The 27671-nt window shown below is 35.1% G+C and overlaps 1 protein-coding gene and 1 long non-coding RNA gene across 2 annotated transcripts in view; both read right to left on the bottom strand.

Annotated features, from left to right (window-relative positions):
• The window catches only part of AHR (aryl hydrocarbon receptor), a 60762-nt gene that overhangs the window by 18275 nt on the left and 14816 nt on the right, over positions 1-27671 (bottom strand). Inside the window, exons 3-4 of the mRNA XM_085050855.1 lie at positions 5128-5243; positions 1662-1751 (exon numbers count right to left, since the gene is read on the bottom strand). Of these exons, the coding sequence (XP_084906981.1) occupies positions 1662-1751; positions 5128-5243 (206 nt within the window). The remainder of the gene's footprint in view (positions 1-1661; positions 1752-5127; positions 5244-27671) is intronic.
• LOC146441045 (uncharacterized) lies at positions 16674-24701 on the bottom strand. Its single transcript, XR_014849768.1, has 2 exons — positions 24403-24701; positions 16674-23921 (listed from the first exon to the last, which is right to left on the bottom strand). It is a non-coding gene; the product is annotated as an uncharacterized LOC146441045 (long non-coding RNA).

The raw sequence follows: 27671 nt of genomic DNA, 5'->3' as shown, positions 1-27671 counted from the left end.
CGTGGCACAGCTTCGAGAAACAATTTTTAGCAGCACAGAGAATAATTCAGTTTCACCCAAGACTGTAAACGTGGGAAACAATAATAAAAAGTATTGCCTTAGGGAAAAAAAGTTACATTATGTCAACAATTTCTTTACCTGCTTTTATCTAAGAAAGCCTGGAAATGCTATGCTTAGGTTCTGTTTAAATTATTTCATTTTACATAGTGGCAAATAAAGTACTTGCCAGCTAGTACTTGACTTAACCCACTATAGGTGCTGCAGGGATACAAAAAAACCTAAAGACCCTGAACCAAACAACTGCCAAAACTAAGCCAAGCAGATTACAAACAGTGGATTTGTTTGCCTGAAAGCTTTATCACTTCTTAAGGATGCGTTAAAAACATGTAATTATTAAGCTCTTATACCTATTGTGTGGTTAGGAATGTGATGTAAATGGCAAGGGCACAAGAGCAAGGATCAATGCTTAATGGTATTTAAAAGGGAAAAAACCCACCCAAAATATTCAAGAAAAGACTCGGTTGACTGAGTAGAGTTAAGGTCCCTGCTTTCAACATGCTTCAAAAACCCAGCCACTATATAAACAGAAAATATTTAAATAAAACATAGATCTAAGGTAATTGAGATGAACAAGCCTGGCAAAAGAAGAAGGCTAAATCAAATTTTTCTATGATTAATTTAATAAAACAATCAGTATTTTTTCACAATAAATTGCCAGAAATGCTAATTTTGGAACTTTAAGACTTTACTTCAATATCATGCACTTGATTTACTGGCATTACTACACAAATTTTATGCCTAATTTGCTTTCCAAGCTTTTTTGGTTTTTCATTCCCAACCCTGAAGGAATATGTAACCCCAGGAACAACAACAGGGTTTTTTGAAATATTTTCTTTTACACAAACTTTCACCAATCTCTTATCAGTTACCTAAAACTGCAGACCAACCAAGGTTTCTCCCTATTTTTAGACAGCAGCTGTATCTATCAACTAGCAGAATCCATGGATACACATTGAGAACTATAACTATCATTTTCATTCTATTATCTTCATATAAAGTCCTCTGACGAGTTTTCTAACAAAGGCAAAAGTTGTCTGCTATGCCTTGGTCTTTTATACTTTGGCACCTGGCTTGCAAGCCCAATGAGGTCAGCCATATGTGATTTGCATCATAAATAGTAAAAAACAAATGCTTGTTTTGAAATTAATAATTAAATAAATAAACACGAGCAAGGGAACAAATTCTAAAAATATTAAGCTCACTCACTTGATATTTAAAATCTCAAGGCATATGGAAGTGATTTTGTATGAAAGGTTTCTATTAAAATAATTATCTTCCATTAAATTATGTCTCACTCAGCATCATAAACTGGGTAACACCACAGTATAAATTTCAAACAGTTGTTCCAGTAAAGAATAATTAAGTGTGAAAACTTCCTATCTTGCCTAACTCAACTTTGGAAATTGTATTCCTGTTGTGCTTGGCCTGATATCCTGGCTATGTAAGCTGATAGAAAAGCAATATGGTTTCAAAGTAATTCAACCTAAAGTACCTAAGTGAGATTTTTATTACAAAAAAGTTTTAAGACCCTAAATATGAACACTGATGTTCTCTGAAATTAAGCAAAACCTCTGAAAAAATAGAAGAAAAAATCAACTTACTTGTTGGAATCCCAAGTAGTCTTGGATAGTAGAAGAGACATAAAAAACCAGAGCATCTGCTGTAACAACTAACACAAACCCATTTAATGCCTGGGGAAGAAACATACCAATCTGTCAGCTTCAGAGACGAAATTTCAGATAATTATTGTGGCTCTAGGTCTACCTATACTGTAGTCCCCCAATAAAATGTGAAGCATGCAAAAACATATCATTATCTAACAGCATAAAGAGAAGGATTCCTCACTGCATCTCTCTACAGTTTCCATGTTAAAATGAAGAAAACTGGACCTAATAAAAAAACCCAAACTTTAAAAAAAAAATTCCTGTAGAAGCCAAACCATGTTGATAACTTTCAAATACTCTTGATTGTACAAGATGAGGGACAGCAGTATGAGCAACTGTAATAATATCTAATATCAACCACAGTTCACAATACTAGTGTGGCTCAAGCCTTCGATACCCCCAGCTGCCCACAGCACAAATGAAAGCCATGTCACAAACCCAATCCCAAAATCCCTTCTATTCATAGTGCAGACAGGCCACTGTGGCCAGGAAATCAGGCTATCAAGATCCCCTATATAGTCCAAGAAAACATTTTATAGCTTACTTAAAATAGAAGACCTCAGCACAAGTGGACTGTTGCAAGTAAACAGTGTTTTTGAAGAGATTTCCCCCTCCATGGAGCAGCAGACCAGGCGGCTCCACACTCAAAGTCACGCAAAGGGCATTTATCTGAACTCCCAATCAATACGGTCCATGGCAATTGTTGTGATAGCAAACAGTACATTTGTGACTTGGCAGCTCATCTGAAAGGTGCCGATTTACTTCCATGGATTTCAGTCAAGATTTAACAAAAGGCAGTCTCTAGGGGATGGATTCAGTATATTGTGCCACTTAATTTCCTCAGATGCATTCAAAGGCAAATTTGGCCAGCATACTCCGAACACTTTTAAAAAAACCCTCTATTTATGCAGAATTATTGTAACATAGAAAATGTAAAGTAAGTGAAGGATATCCTATATCTTACTGCAACAAACTAATAAGTTATAAATTAAATATCTGATTAAATGACTGGGCTTTAAATGCTGTGAACCACTCCAATCGAACATGTAGATATTATTTAATCTACTCTGATAAACAGTTGTCAGCTCTATAAAAACTCATTAAGTTTTTTAAGTTTAGTAAATTTTACGTGAATAAAGAATGAGCTAATAAAAAAAATCAATAATAATTTGAAATTAACTAGCACAGCCATTCCAAGAAATCTTGAGTGGTTACCCAGAACCCTTGGTTTTGATGAGGCTTGCAGTAATTTCACGGGAGCAGAATGCCGCAATGGCAGGTGCCTGTGTCCTCTGCTGACCTGCTCTGCAGGCATTTCACCTCAGCTGGTTGATAGAAAAATCTGCAACCTGCACAGCATCTAACTGTGTCTCAAATGTTAAAATTGGTTATTCTGGTCCATTTCATACAGACCTATGTACACCTTCTGTGCCTGGAATTCAATCACATTTTGCAGTGGCTCTGGTACACAGTTCATGTTAAACCAGGATTGTTACTGACATAGCCATACACATTCTCTAAGCCAGAAATTCTGTAAAATTCATATATCTGGACATACCAATAAATAGGAGATGAGTTCAGATGGAGGCTTTTGCAAAATGCAATCCAAAAATAATTATCTTAAAAGACATAATGAAATTACTCAGTGAGTTTATTATTCTGGAGAACAGAAGGTGATATTTTTGCCTCTAAAAATTACTCTTAACCACCCTAAAAAAACAGGTAATAACAAAATTGTTCATTTCCGGTGAGAATTAGGTTTTAAAAATTTATTAGAGGTCATAATTTGTTCTGAACTTTTGATAATAAACTTGCTTAGGCTGTAATAGATTATTTAAAATAAGAATTTGAAATAATTTAAATAATTTTAAAGGAAATGTAGCTCAGTTTTAAGGAAGGTACATTTATGCATTTGATCTCTATTTCCACAATATATTGAATTGGCAATTCAGTTTCTATGTTGGAAATTAAAGACAATTTTCTGTTTGTTTGGAAACAAGAAAACAAATAAAAACAAATACAAACAATAGGGTGTATATTCATATCACCTTTGCAAAACCAAAAAAATTAGGGTGATAATAAAAGAAAAATGTTCATCAGTTATAATTTATTGACACCTGTGTAACACAAAAGACTTTTAGGCGTAAGTGGAAGGGAAGGATTTTATCAATATTTACAACTTACTGATTCCCACTATCTTCAAGAAAATTCCCAGCACTCATGACTTCTTAAATTACTGAAGAAAACTCTATCTGTATATTCATTCTCATAAATTTTTTCACATATATAAAATATTTAAAAAACAAATTCATTTAAGAAATTTGGTTAATTTACTTACTTCCCAAGAGGGGCAGAATTTACAGCAATAATTATATCACCCATTTAATTTTCCTACTGGAAAACAGTTGCCTCATACAACTTCCACTCAGAAGTCATAATAAACCCCCTATATTTCAGATGAAATAGAGGCCTCCGACATAAACCATATATTTTAGCTTTTGGGGTTTTTTTTGTTTAAAAGAAAGATGTTCCCCTGCAGTAACTCTATAACAGTTCTTCGTCATACTTTATTAAGGTTAGAAAATTAAATACATGTCCTACTATTTTTAGTTGGTTAGAAAACAATTTTCAATTAGCATCAGTGTTTGTGGGATTCCTAGAAACTGTTTTAATTTCTAATCTTTGACATTGAAATTCATTTTATTCTAAGCAAACAATTGGCTCTGACTGAATGATTTGCCACTTTTGATAGATACATCAGTGTGAAGCCAACATATTTCAAATAGAGCTGCAGGACTCCATAAAATCTACTTTTTGAAACTAATTAGAACATTGTAATAACTATATTAGTAATTTCTTGAGTTTAGTCTGGACTTAGCAGTACATAATTATCCATATTCTTTGACAGTTTCCATTAGCTCATATAAAAGTTATTCAAAGTATTTTAAAATTTGTCCTGAATCTACACTATGTATGCTGGGCTCTTTCAGACCACTGAGAAAGCAAGATATTTCAGCAAGCCCATGGTGTAAGGAGAAATTGTTTCATTCAGAGAATTTGTCACCAAATTTACAGTAAATTAATAACTTACCTGGCCCTTATAAAAACTGTTTCTTTTTATCAACATCTTTATTAACAACAGCTGAAAAGAGATGGGAAACACCCCCTCTGATATATTATTTAGCAACATTGAAGAGGAGCCCATATTCTAACACCCACTCTAAAGTCACTGCTACCAAAAAAAATACAAGAACTGTTTAATATTACCCTAAAAAAATGAGGTAAGAATTTGACAATACGAAAACTGACTTTTCCTATCTCTTCAGTGAGCATCTAGTATGTTAAATGCAGGTCGGGTTTTTTAAAATTTAAATCTTCATGCAGTATGTGTATTAAAACATACCTGCAATAAGAGTTCTCCTTCCAGGATTTGCATCCCTTCTCCACACTTTCCTGTTCTAGAAGTTTCCTGAATGCCATTTCTTTCTGGTCTGGTAGAGTTTGAGGATTTTAATGCAACTAGAACAAAAAAAAAGAAAAAAAAAATTGAGCAATCTTTGAAATTTAGGTAATGATGTGCTATTTTGTGTAAGAAAAAAAATGTATTTAAATATATATATATATAATTAATTCAATCTACTGAAAGGCTTTTGTTTCCATGTCAAGCCTTTTCCATACCTTTAGAGCTAACCCTTAATTTTGTCATCCTTCTCTTTTCTATACTATAATACTTTCACAACAAAATCAGTATTATCTCAAAACACAAATCTCATTATTTTATACCTTTTTTCCTTCTTTTCCTTCTCTTTACTATAAGACTTACTTCTAGTTTTTCACTCTTGTGAAACTTTTGTTTTCATAGGCCAACCTCCTATAAACTGATAACAACTCAGTGTTAAGTTATGAAAACACTTGCACTTTTTCTTATCCCACCTAATTTCAGACATCAAACTATGGTTCATCAGACAGATAAGCCTGCTCTAGACCTAAAGCTCCCTTCTGGGAAAGGAAGGAGAGAAACATGAACCCTAAATGCACACTACATGTTAAAAACACCCAACAAAACAAAGAAATATTTCAAACAAAAAGGTGTGGCTATTTTCTGTCAGAGTTAAATTCTAGCTTTTTAAACAACTAGTCATTCTTTCCAATTTCAGATAAAATAATGTAACAATGAATAATCATAATTCAGATAAAAATATATCCAATTGAAAGAAAAAGCTACTCAATGACTAAGAGACGAAGAATCAGAACATATTGGTATGAAGTTCCTGAAAGACATTCCCATCTCTGCATCCTTCTAATGAACAAGATGCTGTCAAATAAAACTACATACTCAAAGATCATCCATAACTCAGAACTTACCTACTTTTCACTGTTCAAAAAAAAAGGGAAAAGGAAAAAAAGAAGTCTTGAAATCTGAAATTAGTCTGAGTAGGTTTGTGGTGTCTAAACAACTCAAAATTACTTGAGCAATTGTACCTTAAACCTTTACCATAAAACTAAAGGCCAACATCTCCCAACCCCAAAATTTTTAAGCTGCAAAGCAAGGGAAATTTATAATAGAATAAAACTTATAAAAACAACTGCACTTTTGTAAAATGCAAGTTTCTCATAATGATGGGATATTCACCTAAATTTAAAATTATTTTTCAACCTGCTGAAAACCTTCATTTTTCCACTGCTCAGAACTTTAGTCAAGAATCCTGAATTAGTCCACACATTTCTAAACTATGTTAAATGATATTTTACACTACATATATGTAACTGAAAGATAAATTATGCCTTTCCCATTTTTTTAAGCTATCATGGCAGCTAAGAAGTTCCAAGCCAGATAGTTTTCATTAAAATACACCTCAAAGGCACCAGAGAGGAAAATTGTGCTCTAAAGAGACATTAACTGATTAATCAGATCTGAATGTACCTAAGGGTTTGCTTTGAAATTAAAACCCTAATGCTGTTCTTCCTACAAGGTAGTCAAAGAATCCTGCAACAGGCCACAGAGAGCTGCAGTTGGAATATCATGAGAATGGGTTATGTAGCCAATTTTTTTTCTGAGCATTATTTCAAAAGGGTTTATGGAATATTCACTAAACACCTCTGAATTCAAGAGGCAATAGAAGAAAACGTCTAAAATTTATATTGTGTGATTATTGAAAAAGTCCACATTGAGCTGTGAAAGCTACAAGTAAAAATGCCTAAACATGCTTGCCATTCTGCAAAATACTATATGTAATTATATACAAGTGGCTTTTTCTTTTATGATGTCTGATAGAATGAAATGCTGCCTGATAGATAAAATCTATCAATTAACAGACCTCCTGAGCTCAAACATAGGCAGTGCATTGGTGGTTATTTCCTCCTAACTTTCAAGGTGCACAAGAGGTATATGTGAAATTAAACTTTTTGTGAATTGAAACCAACAACTTTAGTGAAATTCAAAATGTGCAATCAAGCTGTTTACAAATTAGGCACATAGAAAATTGCCAATAATCTGGATTAATAAAAATGGAAGATACAGTGGAAATTAGAGCTGTATATCCATCATTGGGTATACAACTCCTGAAAAAAAAGAAACAAATCCAAATATCCTTGTTCTGACAGATAAATCACAGGCCTGTTAGTGCCTGCCAGAAGCCACCCAAGTCCCTGGCACTGAAGAACCACACATACCAGGATGCACACTTGTAATGTGTGGTTCTATACACATTACCACCTAGAGATATCATGATAGGTAATGGAAAGGAGAACTAAATCTTAAAAAGCATAACTCATCCAAAAGTAATATTACAGTCAACATACTCATTGTTGCAAAGTTAACTGGAGATGCAGAGAATTCAGCATTAGGTACATTTTAGCAACTATCTAGCCAAATTTCTGATCAGCACTCACGCAGAAGCCTGATTTAACACATAAATACTTGAATAGTCAAATTTACTATCACTTTAAGAAAGCAATATAGTTACTTAAGTTACTTAAAGGGAGAGGCATTCAAACTGTGTTCCACTTCCCCTTTTAATGAAAGAAGTGACACACCTTCAACACTTATACAAGTAATCAAAAGAAATATCAGCAAAAATTAAATCTAACAAAAATGCCTTTAACCTGAATGTGACTAATATCTTATGTAATAATCCATTGTCTGACCATAGAACAACATAGTAGCATCCATCAGTGGATATCAGGACACTGTCAGTACTCAACTCAGCCAAACCAAGTTTATTATGCTGTTTTCCTCAAATCTAGAAGCTACTAAATTTGGAAAAAAAGTATATTTTTTTTCAAATCATCAGAAAGAAGAAATTAAACAAGAGAAAAACAAATAAAAGGAGTTTTTTTCTGTGTTGAGTGAATAAAGAAGCTTTTCTGACATAAATGCACATTTTCTGGTGCTCAGCCGTGAAGTATGGAGAGATTTTTCTCCATTGAAATCTGAGAATTCCCACACCAAATGTCTCTTATTATCAAAGGAGTGAAAAAATGTATGATTAAACTTACCATCTCAAAATTCATCTAATCCAGCCATGTGTTATCAGAGTGCTGAATACAAACTGTTTCAGCAACTGCTGGCTGAAAAGCTTCTTAGAAACCATACCAAGGTACTATGCGTTTAGAACCTTTTCTTTTTCCTACCTTTTCTGCCTCAAAGAACAGCATAGCAAACTGTTTTAGAGGAAGCAGGGTAGTTCACTACAGAGAGCTGCAGAGAACAGAATATCAAGATCTCAAACTTTAAACAGGCCTTTTATAATCATATTGAGATACAGCAAATTTCTTTGAATCAGACTCGAGATAATTTTCACTTTTAGGTGAATGATCTGTTTAAGCCTAAAACTGTATTGAAGCAACACTTGTCTAATATTGCCAGTATATCACTAGCACATCAGTCATGCAGTCCTGGAATTTAATCTTAAAGAGCTTCCCAGAGCTGCTTTAAATCAAATCTTGGCACGGTTTCCAAAATTCGGCCAAACAGGTCAAAGTTTGCAGTCAAAGCCAATTGAGACTGTTTCATAACCTTTTCAGCAGATTTATAAATTCTACTTGTCTGTTCTAGATTAGTGTACAAAAACAACAGTTCTCTTGAGGGGGCTGGTATTACTCCAGCAACAAATGCTAAGCTTCAACACAAAGGTCACCAGCCAACACAAGACAAGGAAGGCACTACTGAGAAAACAGTAGTTTAATATTAAACTCATGCCTAAAATCATTAACATAAGCTAAACTGTTTATACTGGAGAAAGATCCATTTTAAGTGGGAGAAAGTATTATATATACACACCCATGTATCTATATGCAACTTTATCTATTTCCATTACTTAAGATTACATAAAACATTTTGCACCTGCAATCTCTAACACTGTAAAGGCAAAAATGTTTATGAAAGTTAAGCAACACAAATTAAAAATGCAATTAATTATTTTTCTAGGAAGATAAAAGGTGTATTGACTTTATATTTTCTAAATAGCCATACTTCTAGATAGCAAAAATGGTACGTTTTGGTAATAAAATTTGTGAAGGATTGCTCTGTATTTAGAGATAAAACAGAAAATAAATACAATTCAGAATTATCAAAACATCTGCTAAAGTCTTAGTTACATTACATGAGGCAAGGTTGTACTTACAAGCAAAACACATTACATATGGGGGAAAATTTTTCACTGTATTTTGCATACTTAAATTTTCCATTTCCTACCTTGTCATTTATGATTCTGAATAATTGTCAAGATAGATTTACATTGGGTCTTCTTAACATGTCTGAAGATGAAATAATTTAAGAGCAGTCTTCCTGGGAAACTGTATTACAAATTAGTAATAGCTTCTAAATTAAACAGTACAGCTTCTAAATTATGGTAAACTGTGAGTGGATGGAGGAATGTTTAACATGCATTTTCCATTACTATTGAAACTCCAAAATGTAAACTCATTAATAAAAATGCAAAAAGTACCTCACTTTTCTGACACAGTCCAGAGCAACATCAGAAGAAAACTATTTGCAAAAGTAGTGATGAAAGTTGAATAATTGGATTTCGTAAATATAGGCAAGATGAGAATGAAATTGTACATTTGGTAGTAACTAGTAACAAAGGATACCTTTTTCCCCCTTAAGCATCAATGAATCCACCTAATGACAGTACTGGAACAGCTTTCAAATAATATATTTTAAAGCAGAAAAATTACCAATAAAATATATGCAGGAGCTGTGTTTACATTCCATAAAAAAGCCAAATATAGTTTAAAAAACTAGTAACAACCAACCTTCAGGCTCAGAAGACATGGTACATTGATTCATAAGCATATTTTCAGCTAATGTGGAGACATATAAATATGTCTGCACATTTAGAAAAAGCTACTGAAAGAACCAATAAGCCACAGAAGACAGGTATTTCTTGATTTGGCCTCAAAGAAATTATTCATTTTTCAAGAGAGAGAAAATGCCATGAAGCTGCTATCACAAGATCATAAATCATACCACTATGAATGCTTTCAAAGAAATAGTAGTGGGCTATGGTTGGTGAAAGAAGAAAAAAGATTTAGGGAGAATAAAGCTTTTACCAGAACAAGTTTTAATGAGAGAGATTAAAAAAAAAAAAACAAAAAAAACAAACAAACAAATCTGAAAAACAAACAAACAAAACAAATAAAAAGAAAGTCTGAAAAATTATTTCCACTATTTAAAAAAGAAGAACAGAACAAGTATAAGTGGTCAGGTTCTGGGCATTTCCTGGCCTTTTGAGAGTCAATAATTTAACTGCTGTACAGATACAGACTGCTTACTGATTTCTTACTAAATCTCTAGAAATAAGTATTTCCAGGTGTGCAGATTTTGTTACTCAAACCAGAACCCAGCAGCACCATAGACTGGCACTGGACACACTGCAATTTCTGTGTATGTGCACCCCTCCATTTCCAGTCATCCAGGACTTTCTTTTTAACCCAAATGCAAACTGAGTAAAATGCATACTCATCAGCTATACAATCAGACACGGCAGAGAGAACACAAGTCTACCCATCTGTGAGGATGCTCAAGTGTAAAATAAATTGTATTTAAGGGGGGAAGAAATATAGGGCTTGGCCTGAAAAATGCTTAGGCTAAAAACAGAAAAAGGAAATTTTCATCTCCAAAGTAGACGATTCCAAAAGTTGAAAGTGCCTTAATACAAAATTTTTCAATAGAGACTATTGGGAAACTAGTGGCTACCACCAAAGCAACCACTACAATATAGCCGTAAGTATGTTTTAGACTGTGGGGAAATATCTGTACTTTTGGCATAATCAAGATAAAGAAATTTCAATATTAAGGTTCTATTAAGAATCTGAAATGTTCAAGTAGAACATTTCAGAGACCATGGATCAAAACAGACCTAGAAACCGAAAATAAACCAGTAAATATTCTGTCAGCACTGGACTGAAATTACTCAAGGTACAGCTCCAGAACTTCCCAAGGGCCCCGCTGTACTTACACTTCAGACATGTCTTCATACATATTTTACATTCAACAAGAGAAAGGCACAGAAGTGGTACACATTACTTGAGCTGCTGCAGGAGTCTAAAATAGTCTCTTCATTGCCATCAATATATAAAGAATATACATGAGGAATAAAAGCAGCACACAACATCTTTCTCAATGCCAAGTACCATGGTTTTTGAGCGTGTGATATTTCAGATGTGCCTAACAAAAGCCATCTAATTTTAAAATGACCTTGTGTTTCCCCTACTATACAAAAAAGGTCCAAAGTACAAAATATTATTTTTCACTTATCTGTGATCAAATAATATGCTTAAATAATTTAGCATGAAAGCTATTTTTGGCATAAGGAAGTCTGTTGCTTGCCCTTTCAAAATTGACATGTCTGAGTTCAGATCAGTTCTACTCAGTTTCCAGGTCTATGGCAAGGATACGTTTCCAGTGCTTAAGAGTTATAAATCATAAAACTGACAGAAACTTGGCAGGAGTATCACCTTTTATTCTACCTAAACTTCAATCAAATTTCTTTGGCCAACACTCAAAGGGAGCCACAAATTTCCCAGAAATTACATTTCTGAATCACAGGATTATTTATAAGATAGTAAATGAGTACACTGTTTTACTGGGGGGAAGAAAAGAAATAATATTTCTCTGAATCTAATTTGCTGCTTGGTAAAACTTACCAACACTAACAGCAAAGAAAAGCAGAAAAAAAACCTTTCAAAAAGTTTAAAAACCCTTTCCTACACTTTTTGTTGATAAACCACTATATCCTAGAATACTGTGGAATAGTATTTTAATTCCCCTTGCTTTATATTTTATACTTGAACACACTATATGAATATATATCTTCTAAAGAATAATATTTTCAAAGTACTTTGAAGTTACAAAATGTGAACCAGCAAGTTGGTAACTTATTTGCTGTTTTACAAGTTGTGTGTTTACTGAACCACAATTTAAATCCTGAACCTGTTTATAATAAAACAAGGAGATATATTTTAATAGTTGGTTGTACTGGAAAATCACTGTTCTGCTAAATGCATGACTACTGTGTAAGTACTAAACAGGAGGAAGAAAACAATAAACTCTTTCTTTCTAGCACATGAAATATGGGAAAGCCTGTATGAAACATCTCTAACTCTTCCTGGCATTATTTTTATACCAGCAGAAAGCCTCTTAGAAGAAATGAACCCTAACCTCAGCCTCCTATGGAAAGCTGAATAGGTAACAGCAGGTAACTAGGACAGGAATTAGATCTTACCTAATGAGTTTATGATGGGCTAAACGTATAGCAACTTCCTGAGACAGAATTCAGACAAGATACTGGATTTCCACTGTTATTTTGGAGAAACACCCAAAACTTCTTGGTTGAATATCCTAAAGGAACAATGTTTTAACTGCAACAGCCTGCAAAATTAGCAGCTGTCTTTCCCCACAGCTTCAGTCATGGCAGCATTTTAAGACAGCAGAACTCTGCTTCCAAAAATGAGGAAGGCAATAAACAGTGCAGGATCTGTGTCTTAGGTATATTTTTCACACAGTAACAGCCACTATTATACTTTTCAAGTAAATATAGGATTATAGGATACACTGCAATGGGCAACACTACATCACACAGGACAAGCTGGGTGGTAGGCAGAGGCTGAAGACAAGGAGGAAGTTATCAAAAATGTGCCTAAAAGTTGAGAGGATGGTTTTGCGGTTCTGACATCATCTTCCTGTGCGTTGTGGTGGAAATCATACAGGCATTGTACACTTCATTTCCTTAACTATGAAACCAGAACAGGAGCACTGCAGCTCCAGCAGCACTGCAAGGATAAATGCAGTAAAGATTTGGAAGTTCAGATTCTCTAACTGGGAGAGAGTTCAGTGCCCCACAAGAAAATCATATTAGATTACACATAGTTTAAAGCTTATAATTGCACAGTATTTCAATATCATCTTTCCTGACAATTATGGTTTGCTATGCTGAATGGTAAGTTTATGAATTAAAGACCTATGAATGGTTATATTCTCCGTAAAACAAACAAGGTGAAAAAGGCCAACGGTTTTCTATATAGAAAGCAGAAAAAGGGGAAAAAAGGTCAGACTGGATTTTATCCCAGGCACTTTTATTGAAGACTGTGCTTAGGAGGCTGCACAGGACAGAGGTCTGTATTTCTGATCTAGCATCAGAAAACAGAAATAGTAACAGCAAGCATTATATAACTTATGTTGCTAAGCGTTAGACTGTGACGCAAAGGAAAACTATATTTTATTCATTACAACCCCAAGGAGGAGGGAAAGAGAAAGGCAAGGAATGCTGCTAAGAAGGGGAACTGGAGCACACAGACAAAACTCTGGAAGAAGAGGACTTGGGGGTAACAGGAACCACTGCCTCTGTCATCTGCTCTCCCCCATAGGGATTCGTTTCAGAGGGTCTGTTCTAGCCTGTCCACAAGGGAACCTGATAGAAGCGGTCTGATAAAAATACAGACAAACCACAGGTGTAAGTTTTCCAAAACTTATTCCATTCGTTCTAACATTGGAGGATTTTATACTAATAAATACTTTAAATATTTAAAACTTTAAATATTAAAACACGCCCTAGATACAACGAGTGTTAACACAGGTTTACTACTGGAACAACTCATTTACTCATCTTTCAGAAACAACTGCTCAATTTAGTCAGACTTGTACGAAGAGTAAAACTAAAGCAAAACAATATTTTCATTAATATGGCACCAGGTACGTGTATCAGTTCTCACAGACAGAACCCTTTCTTCAATACCATAAATATTTTAACATATTTTATGTTTCTAAGATTCTAAAATTAATAGATGCAATTTTACTTATTATTTAAATAATCACTCCTGTTAAGGTTCTATTCCCAATAGTTCTAAACACAGACATGACACATCCCTTTGAAAACATAAGCTTTTCACAAAGGTACATAACATGTTCTTAATATTTTCAATTCTTCTATTCTACTTTTAATAAACTGCTCCAGAAATCAAGACAGATACTTAAATGCTATTCATTAAACATCACTGCTTAATTGACCCACAGATACACATGAAACACAGAAAGCTCCTGCCTTGATGAGATTGCCCTGGAGGGCAACCACACACACAAAAAAACGATGAGTGATAGTATCAAGATTTCAGTTTCTCGTTGCAGTTTCATGCTTTAAGAAGAACTATGTGGCTTGTGTGGACTGGCAGAATTTTTTTGGTTGGGGGTGTTGAGGGTTTGGGGGTTTTTGCTTTTCTGTTTGTGCTGTGGGGAAATTTTGTTTGTTTTGAAGCTGTCTAGAAAGATAAAGATTGTTTGGAGAATCTGACAGCACAAGGGACCTCTCTGCAGTTGTGACACTACCTGGCCATGGAGCTCATAGGTACCTATGGTGTGTTGCAGTATTTTGTATGTCTGAAGCTGACAATACTACAGCACAACTTAAACGTGATTTCCCTGTGCTTCCACATAACTTGGTTCCACAGTTTTACAGAAAACATGAGACTTTGCTAGATGCACAGAAAGAATGGCCCCTTTCACTAACTCTTCATTTCACACACATTCCTTTCTTGTTTGGGAATTCCATATATTCTTATTTCTAAAGAAACTATGACGTTTGAAAGGCTGCACATAAGTAATTACCATTTCCTCTCAAAATGCTTTCTTGAAGCATGTTCAACTTTCACTGCCCCTGAAATGCCGCTAAAAAGCTAAGCTGGAAGATACAATGTCTTAAAGGGGACAAAGCAACATTTTCAAACAACTGTTGTTACACTTGAGAGGGACCACATCATCACAGTAAATATTTAGTTAAATCTCAAGAATACTTAGTTCTTCCCCCCCACCACCTTTTTTTTTTCCTTCTCCCCTCACTGACATTCTACTAAGGTTTTTTTTGCTTATTTTACTAGAAATCTTCAAATCTCCAGTGACCATTTTATCATGTCCAGCTTATGTCCTCCTGTGATAACACTGCCCATTAATGTCAACAGCTCTTCTCCCTTTTTGGTATTACTCTACTTGGTATATTCATAGACAGCAATCATAACCCCTCATCTTCAATCTGCCATGCTAAACATGACAAATGCAGTCATCTCCTGCAATATGTACTCTCTAGGAGTTCTTTGTCCCTGTTCCTATAATATTCATGAGACCCTAAATTTATTTTATAAACTGAATGACATCTCTCAGATCTTCTGGAGAATCTCAGTGGTTGTCAACTCAGTTTGATAAATGAAGTAGCCCTGCTTTACAGGAATGTACCCTTCAATGCTACCTCCAAGATTGCTTTAAGACACTCTACCAAAATCTTCAGAATGGAGAAATAAAAGACAGCCAAGTCCAACCTAATGAAAAACCTTTCACATCACTTGTTTTAGTGCCACTATCAAAACTGAAACTCATACGAGTTTACAAAAATACTTATCAGTATTTATTAACTGTAGCTACTGAAGTAAAAAACATTCTTAACATTTTAGTTTAGCCAGTTATTGTCTGGCTCCCAGACTTCTGAAAACAGTTACGTAACAGGAAACTCTGCAACATGGACAACTGCAATAGAGATGGATATGGCTACAGGCCAGAGTACTGTACAACTACAAAAGCCCAGACCTGTAAAAAGGACCTGGCACATGAAATTTGGGGTTCTATACCCAATATACTATTTAGAAAACTCCCATTCTAAATACCATATTATGTGCTTCAGTTTCCTAAGTTCCACTGTAAGCCCCACCATGTATAGCTGCCGTACCTCCCTCTGGTTGGGAGAGAATGGCTTGACACCCACTTCACCATGGTGCAGAAACTAGGTTTCTCCTGACTCTTCCCCCATATGGCATAAATTCAGGTTCTTCTGACAGATAGTAGCTACTGATTCTTTTCCAGGTCTGAAGAAAATTACATAGCTCTTTTTTGCAGTATCAGGATATAAACCCAGGTTTTATTCACTCCTCTGCTACAGGTGGTTCCCACTCCTTTCTCTTCCACTGCAGAAAAATTTTTAAAGCTGGGGGTACAGGCAATACCTACTCTTCCTGTTGAAAATTGTCTACCATACAGAAAAGAATAAAAAAAAAAAAAGTTTGTCAAATCTGCAAGATCAAATCAGAAAACATGTTCCACCTGGGGCACTGACCAAAAAGGATAAGATCAGTCCCTGATCCAGTCCCCACTGAAAGGGCTATTCCACTCTGTTATGGGATGGGTGTTTCATGGGAAATGCATAATCCAGTCCAGAAAATCCAGTTTTCAAAAGACTTTAGATCTAGTAAGGTAATAAAGAAAAATCAGAAGTCATGTAAAAGAAAGCATAGTGAATTAATCTTGACAACACATTTCTTATGTTGTAAAAAGTGCTTTTTATAGGTAAGGCTACAACATCAATAAGGATATCTGCCTACAGAGTGGACACTGCAATAGAGAATTGGCAATCACTGATATTGGCCTCCACATAGAAAGGAGAAACAAAAACAAGCTTAGAGCCAAAATTTGATTGCAGTTTTATTTATAATAAATGTAATAATGTGCATATATTTGCTTGTGAACACCTGCATGATATTAAATTTGTTTTTACAGTTACACAGATTGTTCATGTTCTTACCAAGATAAATGTACTTTGCTTCAAAATTTCAGTTAGACATTTTTGCCATGCCTTTATTAAACATATTCAGATTCATATTAGAGTAAGCACAAATCAACTCATATTTTAATGGTGCCATCTGTCATATTTTTTTGTGTTCTGCTGCCAAAGCAGCAAAAGATCAAATGTAATAAAATCTAAACATGAGGTTTCATTTACCCTGCCACAAGAAATAATTTTCAAGGTGGCAAAGACAGAGCTGTTTGATAATTACGTATTTTCTGCTAAATTGTTCCATATGCTTAGAATATTTGGCATTTAGCCAGGAAGAGAAGCAAAATCAGTTCTCATAGTTGAGCAGTTCCTCCCCAAAATACACATATTTTTATTTGCACAATTGATTCTTAGGTAAAAAGAGTTACATTAACTATTTGATTTACTATGTTCATCAGCAAAAAAACCCAAAACCAACATACAGTAACATAAATATAAGCATTTAGATTAACAATTTAAAATGTAAACAAAAACAGTGCAAAAATACTTTGAAATACTCTATGGACAATTTCACTCAATTGATTCCATCTGCTTTACTAAGCCATTTGAATTATTAATAACATTTATAAGTATGTGCCTTTGACAACTGTCATTAATGACGATATATAGTTTTATGTAAAATAATCCAGTTGCAACTAGTCACCATATTTGTTTAATCTTTTAATAGAAATGAAGTTTGCTTCCATATTTAAGACATTTGCTTTAGTTCTAAAATTAATCCATCAAATTAAAGATTAGCTTTGATAAACCAGAATGAGAATCTATTATTAGTTTTAATATGTTGGTGAGGGAGTTGCATATAGGACAGATGAAAAGATGACGTGGAGCTCTCTGCGGGATTCAGATGGTGAGTGTTAGTGAGAGGAACTCCACTTCCTTCCTGCATCCCAGCCCTTTGTGCAGGAGGATGCTGAACTCACAAAGACTGCTTTAATTATGCTGTAATTTATAACCTCTATTCTGATAATAACATTTTAAAAAATATATATACTGCAGCCTATGAATTGTTTTGTAGAAATAAGTACAGATTGAATCCAGGCACAACTTCACACTAATTGCCCTGACCTTACCGTACAAAAGAGGTAAGAGCAACATGAGAATTTTTGGCAAAAGCTATACAAATCCCCCTCACTGCCTTGCACATCACCATTTTTGTAACACTATCACCAATCATAATTTAAGGATGTAATTTTACCATTACATTACATACATCACATCAATTTATAAAATGACATAGATACTTCCATTTCTAAGCAGTTTTCATTTCTTTTGGAGAAGAGCCTGCATACAAACACATTCTGGATATAGTTTAATAATTATGCAGTTCAGCTTCAGATATCAGCATTCCAAATGAATATAAAGTTGAATGATCCTCATTTTTGTAGCAAAACACAAGTAATAAATAAGATGGCATGAAATGCAATGGTTCAAAGAACAGAAGAATTTGATTCTGAAAGGTGAGACAGCCCTCACTTTCCCAAGCTTGCCTTCCGACCCAAGAGTGGACATTGCTCACTCTACAGCTTGGATAGTTTTAGCAGGGAACATATTTGCCTTTAAGTTACGACAGCTCACAGCATACAGTGCTCAGGTGAAACAAACCCAGTGATGCTTCTTCAACACAGTGAGCAGTAAATCCCCACAACTCAACATTCACTGCTACTCAGCTTCAGCCAGGGCTGCAGAGCTAACAGCTAATGCAAGCCAGGAGCACAAATAAAGTTTAGCAGAACATATATAGTAACATCAGCTGCAACTTCCAAATTTTATAAGCCTATTTTGCATATATCAAATATTTGCAAATGTGATGACCAAATATTAAAATGTCACTGAATCCAACATTACATTTAACAAAGAGTAGAAAATTACCATTACTATCTTTTCACTACAAGTGTTAATATTCCATGACCAGTTCTTAACTCTCTCTGACCCAAACATTCAATGAAAATAACAAGGCTGTGCAAGGTTACTGGAAAAGTTAATGATTTATGTTATTTCACCAGTTTAGGCAAAGTGAAATGAGTCTATACTGTTTCAGCTTTGTGATACATATGTACAAACTACTCCACAAAACAAAATTAACCTTACAAAAAGCATGACTGGTCTCTCAGGTATGTTTAAACACAAAAATTCAAGTGCCAAAGGAAATTAAAGAGGCATATTACTGGTGATGACTATACTAATGTGTGAGCAGAGGAAGATACCTGTGAAAAGATAAATTGCAAGTGGGATAGATATGGTCAGTTTTGCACAGAGGATATAGACAACTTCTGAGATTCAATTGTGAGATTCAACTGATCTTCAATTGTGATTCAGTCTCACAAAAAGACAGACATAAAATTGCCAGGTATTCCTTCTTCAGGACAGCTTGGCTTTGCAGGAAAAACGAAAAGTTAATCTCTATGAGTTTTCCTAGTCTACTTCTAGCTCTAACAACTAAAAAAGTTATTAAAAAAAGCAGTGTCTACTGTATCAGATTTATTTTCCTGCTCTTCATGCAAGCTGTGAAAACTATTGACACTTGTCTCTCTTCTCAAGCATAAGTGGGATAATTTAGAGGTGAATTATAAATAAACTGCAGTGAATTCAGTAATGTATTTCTCATGAAAGGAACTATGGGTGTTTAGTCTAGCTAATACTGTTGTAATTTACAGCTTTCTGCTTTTATATACCAAATGGCATTTCCATCCTTAGATCCTAGTGCCAAAAAAAATCTACTATTTCATTCCAAATATAGCAGTATTACACCATGCATACATAAATATATAGCTGCCAGCCTTGCAGAATAAATTCAACTGTAAAATACTTTACATCCAACCTGGAATCAACTTATTCTGCAAGCAAAACAGCAAAAGCTTCTGCTATAAGCAATTCATCCTGCTCATAAAACAAACAAACAAAAAAATCAGAACTTATTACAACTTCAAATTTTGCATGGCATAAAAATACAAAAATAATCACCTTTTATAATTTTTTTTATTTGTATCTCTTAGTTCCATTTATCTTATATACGTAACTTATACAGAATCTTTAGGTGGAGTGACAATTAATCTTTAAATTCGAGTAACGTACTCCATCATCACTTTCAGAAAGTAGACAGCAACATTTATTTTCAGAGATGTACATAGAAAAGGTGATGCTGCAGCAATTTTATATTTGAACTTACTGTGTCAGATAACAATTTACCAGGCTGAGATTAATTTTTGAGTTACAAGAAATTACACAATTATCATTTAAGTGTAAGTTGCTTAAGGCTATTATCAATGTCTTAAGAGGAAGAGAGTTCAGTTTGTGGTCTTAATATAATTTAAATCAAATAGATATTCCATTATGAGTTTGTTTTTTTTGTAATTTCCAAGGTTGTTTTGACAAAAGAAAGTGGCATTTTGTGAAACTTGTTAGTGCTTTGGCTTCTACTGATTACAATGATCAATATCAGAAGCAAAACCATAATGCTATTGAAATACAGAACTCACTGCTAAAACATCTCACAGATGCTGCCACATGAGCTACATCCTGTTAAGCATTAAATTTCTAATCAGGGGAGATTAAATTGTCCAGCGTTATATCCTGGTAGCAACACTGAAAGTGATAATCTTGACTACAGGTCTTCCAGAGAACTTTTCACATACCTCTAAGTCTGATGTGTATTTATGCACGTTAAATGATATGTTTCGCATTTTAAAAGTTTCTTAATTGTGCAGTTCAAAATTTTGATGCAAAGAAGGTTCTTAATAGCACCTACTTGGTGCTATTCTTCCATCAGAGAAGGCAAACAGAAAGGAGAGAACCTGGTTGAAATATAAAGTCAGTAAACACTTATATAAAGGCAGGAATTCCCATCAGAGTGTCCTAAAAGCATCCCTGTAAGAATCATGTAGCTGTGCAGACAGTGCCATCATGAAACCCTGAGGTAGAATATCTGAAAATGTCTAAAATGTGTTTTCTTACCGCTTTACCTTCTTAAAAAAATAAAAAAGAAATTGAAGAAATATCTTCAAAAGCCTCTTCCATTTATTTTAACATGTCTCCACTTTGACATTTACTTTAATATGGCTATAGAGTAGGGTTAGCTAATGCAAAGAACTTTCAGAATACTTGAAAGATACCTCAAGTATGAAAATATTTATACACAGTGTGAATTCCTGTGTTTTATTTTCATCTTGAATGCAAACATGACCCACTTTACAAACACAAGAAACTGCAGGCTTGGGGGCCATTACCAAATCCAAAGGGAGACAGATCTTTTCCTATATGATTTCAATTAGATAAGAGTTTCAAGCAGCCCATGGCTTTGAACAGCACTGAAAGAGTCTGCACAAGTCATTTTCTTCCAGATGGATTTAGAGCAGAAGTGTTTTCTGAACAGTTATAATCATCTCATAGTATGTAATTTGAATCTGTCCCCTTCCACTTGATATTGCCTTGCTTCCTCATTCCTTTATGTTCCTTAATCAGACAAATCCCCTCCAAGAGATTATAAAATAATTTACATATGGGTTTCCAGGGAGAGAAGAGGCAAAAATGGACATGGCTATATTCTTTTCTAGGACACTTAGGAGCTTAAACCGAGAAAGTAAGGCAAAGGGTTAAAACCGAAGGACAGTCTCAGCTATTTAGGTTAGTCTGACCAGCTTAGTCACTAACAGTCAGGTATCCTCAGCCACGGGAAGGCACTAAAAGACAGCAGATAGTTTTCTGTCTCCTAATGGAGAGAGACACTATTTGAAGTGCCAGAGTGGGAGCTCTTCCAAAAACATGTCTTTGGACATAAGATGTAGTGACTCACTTGAGCCCTAATATTCCAGAGAGGAGATGCATTTCACAGCATCAGCTTCCCCCCAGCACTGCTACTTGATCTGATGAATGGAAATGTAAGTAAATGTTTGCACAAGAAACACATCTCCATTGCATTGTACAAACACAGACTGGCATGGATGTTGCAGGTGACATAAAATGATGGCAAAGTAATTGGAAGTTGCAAGGCATGAAATGAAAACACTTGCTAAGGTTCCTCTCAAACACAGCCATGTGTCCTGATTTTGTGTAAGCTTTTTGTTGCATTCTTCTGTTTTGGTCTAATTCAGATGGATTCAAATCCTGCAAGAAACAAGCTTATAAGACTGCACCAGCATTCTTACGCACAACAGGCAGAGCGTAATATCATGCCATTTTTAAAAGTTTGCCTGCTCAGGAACTTCCTCTTCTGTCATTAGTATTTCTAATGCTTTCTTCTCTTTCATTATAAGAGGCACTGTAAGACTAAATAAATTTTTCACATTGTTAGTAATCCAGTCCTTTGCTTGAATTATTTTTTCCCATATAGCTTATAACAGTTATTACAATATTCTACCATTTACTACTACCAAACAGCAAATCTGCATTAGCAAATACAGAAAAAGTTGCAAATACAGAAAAAAAGACATCAGATTTCACTAGATTTGCCTACCATATATACCATATCCTGTTTTGAAACATTCACATAACCCAGGATCTTGAAGTTCAACCAGGGATGTATATGGGATGATTTTCCTCAACTTTCACAGTATACTTTCTTTTGAACTGTTCCCAAAACGTAGCTCAGCAAGCCCTGAACTACTTGTTGAAGCATATTGGTGTTTCCCCTAAGACCATTAAAAGATTAAAATAAATAAAATATCTGCTGTTAAAGATCTGAAAAAACATTATACAGCACTGAGTTGCTCACAACACTGATTAAAAACAACCCAAGCTATGGTACACAAGTCAGATGAACTCGGGTTTTTATGTTTGCAGCCTTTTTAATGTTGCTTTTTAAAGAAAGAGTTAACAGCATTAGTAACTGTGGAATGTTAAGTGTTTATGCAGCAGTCTCCCTTAAATGGGAGTTTACCCTCAGTTGCCACAAAGTGGTACTTAACACAATGCTATGTTTTCTTAAGTAGAAGGTAAAACCAACAATCAAGTTGTGTATTTTTTTTTCCCTTAAGTGACTGATACTGAACTTATTTCACAGCGTGATAATCAGTCCAGAAACACCACACTAAGTCAACATGCACCAGACTACAAAAATGGGAGTTCAGTCACTGCATTTGAAAGACTCAAGCCTTTACTCACACAAACAGCTGCGCTTCCTGAAGCAGAGGCTCCCAAACTGCTATGCATTAGGAGCCACTGCTCCTGATCTGGGGGTGAGAATGAAGACAAAAAAAAAAAAAAATAGAAAAATAAAAAAGGAGTCATAAGCAGTTGCAACCACTATGCAATAAATGCTCATTCCCTTAAAGCCTACAAGCATGTGTGTGCATCCTGCTCAGAATACCACCATCAGGCTCCCAGATTCAGAGAATGTCAAGGGAAGGCAAAATGAGATTTATATGGGAGCTGAAAGGCAGTTAGCCATTTTTGAGAGCAAGAAGTAGCCAGAAGGTTACAGGACCTTGTAAGTGTAGGATCAGGAATAAACTATTGTGCTTCTGTCACAGGTATCTACATGCTGGTTGGAAATTTCTCAGCTTCTAATGCATCAGAGGTAGTTCTCCTCAACTTAAATCAATTAGAGTTGAGAAAAAACAAGCCTCAAGAATGACTGCATATGACATATGTATAATGCAGCAGAACAGCAATTAGTGTGGAGTGCTTTTATAGTTAGCCAGTTGTACATAGTCCCCTGATAAAATTTTCATTCAGATTTTTCTTTTTTTTTTTTAAACACACACAAGGAATAGAACTTCACTTTTGCTTTTATCCTGTACTTGAAAACAGAAAAGTAAATCTCAGGAAACATACAGTTGTTCAAATTTGTAATTGCTCACTTGGGCTTTGAAGCTTAACAACCACATACCAAACCGTATACTGCTTGTGGTTTCAAGACTTAGAGGCAATGAACTCTTGTTCCCTAACTACAACAGAGATGACAGTCACCTGCTGAATCACCAAAACCATATCCTGGCACACACATTTCTTCTGAGCTATTTCCCATTCAGCTGCTTGTCTGGGTACATCTTCCTTGCTTCTTCAGAAAAAAGGTAAATAGTAACTTATCAGACTTACTAATATAATACTGCTTTAGCCACAAAAAGGGGAGGAAAAAAGGGCTTCCTAATTTTTTTTGAGGTGAGGCCTGAAAAAAATCAAAGAAGAAAGTGAATGAAGAATGTAGAATGAGATCTATGGGAAGTTGAAACTAAGTTCACAGTAACCTACTTCTGAGCCTTTGGTTCCTAAAATCAGAGTTCTCTCTTCCTATAACAATTTTTCAATATGTTAGAAAAAAGCAAAAGGTTATTTGCATAAAGCTAATAATATATTACATATTGTTTAAAAAACAGCAATTTGTTAGGCTTTTGATTTGTAGAAGAGACAGGTTAATACTAACTAGAAAATCACAGCTAATACCATAGATTCATTTTTTTTAATAAATCGCTAATTCTGAAATGGTTAAACTTTTTGATTAAGAAAAAAAATCACATTGAAATAACTCTTCTTTTTTATACATCAGTATTAATTTTTATTATAAAGCCTAGTAATCTACAGTGGTTTTTAAACTCCCTTTACAGTTCCCAGTTATTTTCCTATGTATCAGTTTCATTTGGTGAACTCACCTCACACAAACTTGGACCTGGTACTCAAAACATTAACTCAAATCCTTGGGTTTTGCTCCTACTGAAACAACGCCTTAACTTTATCTTCGCTGAACTGATGACTCAACAGCAACTACATAGAATTTTTGCCTGGAGAGTTTCTCTACAATTTTAATTGAAAAAACAGACTGTCAATTATATTCCACACATGAAAGAAGACAGCTTATTCTTCTAGTAAAAGGCAATGTTGAGTTTTGCAGCTATTGCACTAAAAGTGTATGGAAGTGGGTTTGGAAGGTTTCTTTACAAGATCATTCAATTACAATCCTTGCTATATAAAGACATCCATGAATAAGTCCTTTCTAACAGAAATATATCTTATTTAAATTGAAGGGGGAAAACATACATTCCACCAAAAGAGATGAAGTTGTATTTTTATACCAATTAATAACTTTTCAGCAATTTAGCAAAAGGCTTTCTGCAATGACTGAATTAAAGCAAGGGAATCAAGAGGGCTTTTGGAGGGTTGCTTCCTTTCCAGACCAAGACTGTCTTTTCTCTACTTGGGATATGGGAGTTACTCTCAGCTTATTTCCACTGCCAGAGCCCATGGATTCATCTTGTTAAAAGCCCTATGGATGTCCTCAGCCTGAAAGACGATTCCTTCCTTGTCCTTTGCAGAAACCTCTAGTCAACCCCCAAACTTCACAGGTTGCCATTGAGATTGACAGTGAGACCTCAGGTGTACTACACAGGGTCTCACTGTGTAGTACACACGAGGAATGGATCGCTTGGGACAGAGTTGGGGACATTCTCTGGAGACACACTAACTCACCAGTTTGGTGATACAAAAACAACATTGAAGACCCTGTAAAAGTCAAGGGAAACAATATTAACTGCTTTCCTGCTGTCCACAAACCCAGGCAGCCTTCATAAAAGGCAGTCTGTTTTTCAGGCATGATTTGCCCCTAGTCTGCAGCTGAGACAAGTATTCTCACAGGATAAAAGCTGAGGAAGAACTTGTCCACTTGTAGCTTTTTCACAGTAGTACATCCATGCTACAACAAGCACTGAAGGATTCAGCATAGCTGATGCTCCAAACACTGAAGGTAATTAATTGCAAGGGTTCCTGCACAGGGCTTGCAATCAGCTAATACAGATGAAGACAAACAGAGGGAAGGAAATACACAGAAATGAACAGGCTAATACATTCCTAAAAACTCCTAGTCATGGGGCTCAAAGCCTTCCTGAAGGAGATCATTAAGTCTTGAGTTTTACCTTCAAATGATGATCAGGTGCACAAAGAGGGGGAACATTTCTTTTCTTCTACATCACTAGATATAACTCATCAGCATTTATGCCACTGATAACATACCAACCTGGAATTCCTATTTGCATTGCTATCCTTCTGAAGGATCAGCTACAAACCACACAAAATTTCCCATTAACTGGGTCAAGAAAGCACAATAACAAAAGCCTTCAGTATCAATGTGCTGTATGACACCAGATGCATTTCAACATCATTTAATGTGATCAAATCAACAGCCTGGTCTCTGGCAAGATATTACACATAGCACCATACAGAGCATGACAGTATCAAAGCAAAATTCAGAGCAGCTGCAAGGACAAGCAAGAAAGACTGCTTGTTTTTTTTCTAGGCCTGTCTCTTATCATTGCCTGGTAAAAGCAAACCAAACAACAAATGGTATAAACAAGGAGGAAACTGGAGGCTACTCTTATTTTTTCCTCCAAATAGCTAAAATACAGCATTTTAAAAAATGCAGCATAAAGAAAAGAATCAAGAAAGGAAAGCCATCATTCTTCAGTTTGTAGCTCAGATGGAGACACCAAGAGGAAAAAGGGAATTCACTCACAAAGCTAGTGTCTCTGGTGGCCCACAGGTGTTGTAGTACTGAAAATGTGACCATGGAGTTTGATGGGGAAGTCAGAATATTCGACCAGTCAGGCCGTGGACTTACTCCAGTAATTCCTACTTTATGCAATCAGTTAGAATTTGTCTTGAGGGGCCAAGTATGTATATCTTTCAGCTTATTAGATGTTATACAATGCCATGCATGAAGTGAGTAGTACTGTGCAATTCTAAAGGCACACGGGTTGAATTTCAAGAGGCAATTAGCGGAAAAAAATGATCATTTCTTCAATTAAAAACAGAGTTTAGCATGCATCACTGAGGGCGACTAATTCCTATTTGCAGGTCCCCTTTAATGTTCACAGCTGGCAGGCAGCAAACCCACATTTTCTTAAGTCAGTTTCAGATAATTATTCATTCTAATTCTTACAGTTTAGATCATTTAAGTCTCTAGAATAACTATGTTAAGTTTTATCTTTAACATAATGCCTTGTTAAACATACAGATTGGACACTGCACTGATGAGCAGGAACTCCCAAGAGACTTTTCCCAGGAAACATTTATCAATAGATTACCTGAAACTTTGAAGAGCACTTTTGAAATATGTTATTTTTTGCTTATTTAAAAAGAGGTAATCAATAAATTAAACAATTACAATAACCAAGCTCTGGTAAGTAGAATTAGCTTCTAGTTATCTAGCTGGATTTCCAAGACAATTCACAAAGCTATCATTCTTTAAGAAAGTAGTTTATCAAAGCATGTACAGAGCAGAAACTGTTTTAACAGAGGTGAAGTTTTTGTTTACTCAGGAAAAATAAACACCATTATAACTGGCTAGCACTGTAAACATCTACAGAGTTCAATCATACAAGCATGTCTTATTTCCTGTTTGATTTTATCTGTATTCTGATAAGGAAAAACTAGGGCATGTCTCCCATTGGCAAGCACACACAGGAGGAAAACTGCTGAGTCATAAAGACACAGCAGTAAAAACCATTCCAGTATTAATAGATTATTTGTACACATTTTTAATATGCACTCATACTGAAGCCATAAATAACTAGGACACATTTCTAACGTCATAGTCAAGCAAACCATACTTCTACAAATTCAGATGGGTGATTCATGAAGCCCACAGAAGACAGATGTTGAGAACCCAGTGGTACCTCAAATTGTAATTCTCCATTCAAGAGGAAGCAAAAGTTATGGTGATTTTTATAACAAAACCGAAAAGCTTCAAATCACATTATCTTTAGTTGCTACAGCACAGCAATAATGTTAGCAAAGATTACAAGACTTGGAATACACAAGGCCAGAGAAGCAGTGGTACTTCCTGAAGCTAGGCTTTTTATCTTGCTACCTGCGCTGGGTTTGAATGTCATACAACAGTGTCAATCTCCAGAACGCTGATGTTGTTAGA

Source organism: Lichenostomus cassidix, chromosome 2, assembly GCF_008360975.1.
Source record: "Lichenostomus cassidix isolate B80296 chromosome 2, HeHo_3.0, whole genome shotgun sequence".
Lineage (NCBI taxonomy): Eukaryota > Metazoa > Chordata > Aves > Passeriformes > Meliphagidae > Lichenostomus > Lichenostomus cassidix.
The sequence above is the reverse complement of the archived record's forward strand: the minus strand, read 5'-3'. Positions and strand labels throughout refer to the sequence as shown.